The sequence below is a fragment of the Elephas maximus genome, chromosome 24, assembly GCF_024166365.1.
Source record: "Elephas maximus indicus isolate mEleMax1 chromosome 24, mEleMax1 primary haplotype, whole genome shotgun sequence".
Taxonomy (NCBI): Eukaryota; Metazoa; Chordata; class Mammalia; order Proboscidea; family Elephantidae; genus Elephas; species Elephas maximus.
Genome location: NC_064842.1, coordinates 65,047,255 through 65,052,751, shown reverse-complemented (window position 1 = coordinate 65,052,751; position 5,497 = coordinate 65,047,255). Strand labels below are relative to the sequence as shown.

At 35.7% G+C, this 5,497-nt stretch overlaps 1 protein-coding gene across 1 annotated transcript; it reads right to left on the bottom strand.

Moving 5' to 3' along the window:
- Nucleotides 1-290: 290 nt before the first annotated feature.
- On the bottom strand, nucleotides 291-1,232 carry LOC126066877 (olfactory receptor 5D13-like). Its single transcript, XM_049868293.1, has one exon. The coding sequence runs from the start codon at nucleotides 1,230-1,232 to the stop codon at nucleotides 291-293; it is 942 nt and encodes a 313-aa protein (XP_049724250.1).
- Nucleotides 1,233-5,497: the final 4,265 nt, after the last annotated feature.

Sequence of the window (5,497 nt, the reverse complement as noted above, 5' to 3'; positions counted from 1 at the left end):
AGATCCTATTTCCAAAAAGGTCATATTCTGAAGTTCTAGCTGGACATGAGAATTTTGAGGGGAGACACTATTCAATCCACTACACTTGATTCACTTCACATACTATTCAAAACTATTTTACTAAAGATTCAAGTGACTAGAAATCAAATTATCAGATAACTGGTATATTGCAATAGATGTAAAATTTAGATGGGTATATTGACTACGTAATTTGAATTAGCATCTCTTCTAGGCACACTGAACAATATTCAACATCATAAAGCAAATTCTCTCCAGAAATAAATCAATCTTCAAGATTGTATTGTGTGGCTCATTAACTTTCTGACAGTCTCCTTCACATCTTTGTCCCTGAGACTGTAGATCAGGGGGTTCAGCATGGGGATGACCACTGTGTAAAACACAGATCCTACTTTGATGATGAGCCATGAGGTTTTGGAATGGGGTACACAATAGAGGAAAAGGACAGTCCCATGGAAAATGGTGATGGCGGTCAAGTGGGAGGCACAGGTGGAGAAGGTTTTTCGGCACCCCCCATCAGAAGGCATTTTTATGACAGTAGTGAAAATGAAAGTATAAGTAGTGAGGATGATCACCAGGCTGCTCACCTCATTGAATATGGCAATGACAAAACAAAGCACCTGGCTGATATAGGGATCAGAGCAGGAGACAGAAACAATGACAGAGTGCTCACAGACAAAGTTATTTATGATAGTAGAACTACAGAAGGATAATGCCAGAAGAAAATAAGTGAGTGTCAGGGAAGCAACTATACCCCACGCGTAGGGCCCGGCCACTAATGATGCACAGAGCTTTAGGGACATGAAAACGGTGTAAAGCAGGGGGTTACAAACTGCCACAAAATGGTCATAGGCCATCACTGCCAACATGAATGTTTCTGCAATTGCAAATATACAAGCCAAGAAGAACTGCATGATGCACCCTGTGAAGGAGATGGTTCTGTCTCCCACAACCAAGTTTTCTAATAGTTTGGGTGTAACTATAGTGGAGTAGCAGAAATCAACAAAAGACAAGTGACTGAGGAAAAAGAACATAGGGGTGTGGAGTTTGGGGTTGATCCTGATGATCACAATCATGCCCAGGTTCCCCACTGCAGTGACCATGTAGATGGCCAGGAACACCATGAAGAGGGGCACCTGGAGGTCTGGGTATTCTGAGAAGCCCAAGAGGGTGAATGTGGCTCCAGTACTCTGATTTCCTTCAGTTAACACCATGATTGTTGCTAGAGAAATTCTGAAGTAAAGATAATAAAAATTAGTAACAATACTAATGATGATAACATACTTATATAACATTTACCATTTCAAACATTGAGCTAAAACATTAAAATTTGTATTAATTAATTAATTTACATCTCCAAGTAACACTGTAAACTATAAAACAAGTAGCCCCATAATTTCCATAAGAAAACTGAGGAATATGTAAGTTAAGGAGCTTGTTTGAGATTACACAGTATAGTCAGTGATGAGCTGTGTTTTGAACCCAGGAAATTGTTCTTGAGTGACAGAACTTAAGTAGTTTTCTTCAGGATAGCAGTTTCAGAAAACATGTGCATTTCACCATTCTGTCATTCTAAAAGTTCATGTTTATTAATAGCACTAAGAAAACAATGAATGTAAATTTAGTGCTAAAAGAAAAATTTTAAAGGTAAGATCAGGAGAGGTAGGAGACATAAGACCACCATCATTAGAATACTGAGACTGAGAATCATAAGAGCTAGCCTGGCTCAGGAAAACAGCATTTGTAAATGCCCACGATATTGTTTGAATTTTGCAAAAAATACATGGTTGTTTAAGGGGGTATGCAGATTGCATATTGCTGTCGAGTCCTATTCATAGTGACCCTAAAGGCTGTAGTAGAATGGCTGGCACAGGTTTTCCAAGGCTGTAATCTTTGAGGAAACAAACTGCCTTATCTCTTCCTGCTGTTAGGTTTGTGAGTTCGAACCACTCACTTCTCAGTTAGCACCCAAGCACTTAGCCACTGCTTCACCAGACCTGCTTAAAGGAGATATAGCCTTGTATATCTACAAGTTATTCTTTGATTCTTTCCTGAATGTACAACAATTACTTTAGGGTTCTAAAATTAATCTAATACCCTGGTAAAAACAATGAGCTTACATTTTTTTTGACATATTGCTCTTTTAGTCCTTTGTTTTCGTTCTCATTTTAGTCCTTTCTTATTTAGTCATCTGATGCCCTTCAAATATTCATGTAGTACACTTCCTCATCATTTTTAACTCTCCATTATTTATTTATTTATTTTTAACTGACAAAAATACCGGGAATAAGATCTCATTCAATGCTCGTACCCAAACCAAAAAGTATTAATCAGCATGAAGAAGAACTAAGTAGAAAATTGGAATCGGGAAAACAAAGGTATTTGCAATGTTAAGTCAAACAGAGAAGGGAGAACCAAGAATGCAACATTTGTCAAAAACTAAAAGGAGTCAAGATGAGAGACAAGTGGATATCTGTGAATGAATGTTCTGGGAAGAGCAAAGAACAAGTGAGAATTCCCTGAGGTGGGGACATGCCCAGCATAGTCACAAAAGATCAAGGAGTAAATTGGTGAGACACAGGAAATAGGTATATGTTTTGGGGCTGGGTCTTACAGTGTAAATTAGATCAACGTGAGGATTGTGGCTTTGAACCTAAAACAATGGGGTACCTTTGCAGAGTTGTGGTAGAGAACTGATGTGGGCAGGAGAAAGCCATTGCAGTAGTCCAGCTGTGACAAGATATTACCTTGGATCAAGGTGATATTAGTGGAGAGGCAAAGACTGGGCAGATTCAGGAGACTGGGAGAAAGCAGACATTTGAGTTTTGTGGACACATGGGATGTGAAATACTATGAAATAAGAAGCTTTCAGAATTGGGCTAAAACTTGAAATTAACAACTGGAAGTATGGAACTGTCATCGTTACAGCTTGAGGGAAACCACAGGTGGAGCATTTCATCATTCATCATCTCTTATGCTACTTTCATGTTAATGCCTTAGGCCCACAATTACAATCATTATTCTGGCTTCTATCGCCATTAAATAGAAGCTCTTATTTCTCATCACCATTGAGTTGAAACTTTTAAATCAGAAAATAACTTCTCTTTGATGTCTGGCTTCTTTTCCTAAACATGTTTAAAAGGTTTAACCATATTTTTGAGCATCTCCATCATTTTTATTACAAAGCTGAATTCCATCATATGGCTTAGAATAATTATTTCCATTCTGATATCAGAAATGTTTGACTATAATGAATAAAACTACCATAAAGCTTCCTGTACAAGTGTTTTTTGAGAACACGTGAACTCAATTCTCTTGTATATATACCTAAATTGAAACTGCTTGGTCATAAATTAGGCACCTGTTTAGCTCTAATAGCGTTATCCAAATTGGATTTAATCATTTATTTTCCAATCAGTAATATATGAAAACTTCTTAGAGTCTGAGTGTTGATAATAAATAATGCAGTGGGTTGCTAAACTACTTGGTGCTAAATATAAAGTGGGATATAAACCACGAGAGCAAAATACAACCAGTGTGCCATCAGTGCATGAACAATGGTATTGGAAGAAGGTGTATATTTCTGTGAAGTATTTTAGAGATTCACTGACAAGATTTTTTTGGATCCATTGTCAATAATTTTAATAATAATTATATGTAATGGCCTTTAGGAACACTCATTTTTGGTTCAAGACAAAATGTGTTTATTGGTCTATGAATGCCTTACTTCAGTCAGTTTGTTTATAATATAATGTATACCTGTAAGTTCACCACCCAACCCAACAACTAAAATAGTAAATTTATCTTTAGTGCTCCTCCAACTCATGGCGACCCCATGTGTGTCAGAGTAGAACTGTTCTTCGTAGGGTTTTCAACGGCTTATTTTTCTAATGTAGATCACCAATCCATTCTCCTGAGGTGCCTCTGGGTAGACTCGAACCACCAAGCTTTCAGTTAGCAGTGACTATGTTAACTGTTCGCACCATCCAGGGACTCTTCATACCTCCTATACCTCTGGGTAGACTGGAACCACCAAGCTTTCAGTTAGCAGGGACTATATTAACTGTTCGCACCATCTAGGGACTCCTCATATCCTCCTATACCTCCACAATCATTCTGAATTTTTAGTTTTTTAATTCTCTTGCTATAATTATAATATAGAATTCATAGGGTATTAGAAAATATTTTTAGATGCTGTAGAACTTAATAAAGGGGTCTTAAGTTGTAGATAATCTTTTTGAAAGTTGATTGTTTTTTCAGTTGACATTACTAACTCTCCAGGTTGAATGAAATGACAGCCCATTCTATGTTATTATTGAATCGCATTCTATTTTAAGACTATACTACACATTTATCCATTTTTTGTTCTTGGTGTTGCTGATAGATGCTTGTTTTATTTCTAGTTGTCTACTATTATATACAATGCACTTATAAACATTGTTGCATTTGTCTCCTGTTTCCCATATACAAGAGTTTGTATTTTGTATATATCTATGAATGGAATTGGTGGTGAAATTACTTAAGTGTATAAACCATTTGTGTTTTACATAAAGTTTGAAATTCTAATTTATACTTACTATCAAACATGAAAATAATAAATCCATATTTTAATAAATGTGCATTCAAATTTAATGAATTTTAACATATTTAAATATTTTTCACACAGACTGCATGAAAGTTCACATCTGTAGACCACATCAGTCGCTGAAGTATATGGTTGCATGTCCAGTTGCTAGCTTCAAGTTTCAGGTAATCTCCACCCCCAGCTTCTTGATCTTGGCCTTAGAGTTTTATACATCCTTGATCTTTTATTATTGTAATTAATTTTTGTAGTATTTTTGACCATTTTCATGCTTTTGAGTTCCAATAGAGTCTAAACCTGACTAAACACGATGCCTAAACTCCAATAGCTATAGCTAACAAGCTTTTTTTAAGTAAATAGCAATTCGAAGGATGATTTGTGTAAGTTACATAGAATAAAGAAATCCATATACAGTACATTCACAACTAATCAGATGGATTATCGCAAATTGAACAAACCTATATGAAAGTAGTAACATATTATTAGCACTTGAGAAGATTCCTCATGCCTCCCCCTAGCTGCTACCCATACTTACTTGTAATGAAACCATTATATTTAAGTGCATTATCCATGAATTATACTGAACAATGAAAAAATAAATCATTTCAATTATTACATAAATTCAATATAATCCCCATTAGAATCCCATCAGTGCGTGCATGTGTGTGTGTTTAATTTACAAGTTGGCTATAGAATTTATACAAAATGATGCAAAAAACAGTAATAGCTCAAAGGGAATTTTAAAAATAATAAAATGAGATGCATCATTCTATGTGATATCAAAAATTTATATTGATATAATTATAGACCAATGGAAGAGAATACATAATTCAGATGCACACATACGTGTACAATGATGAGTCACATATGTCAGGTGCTTGTATGGGGAGTGATAAA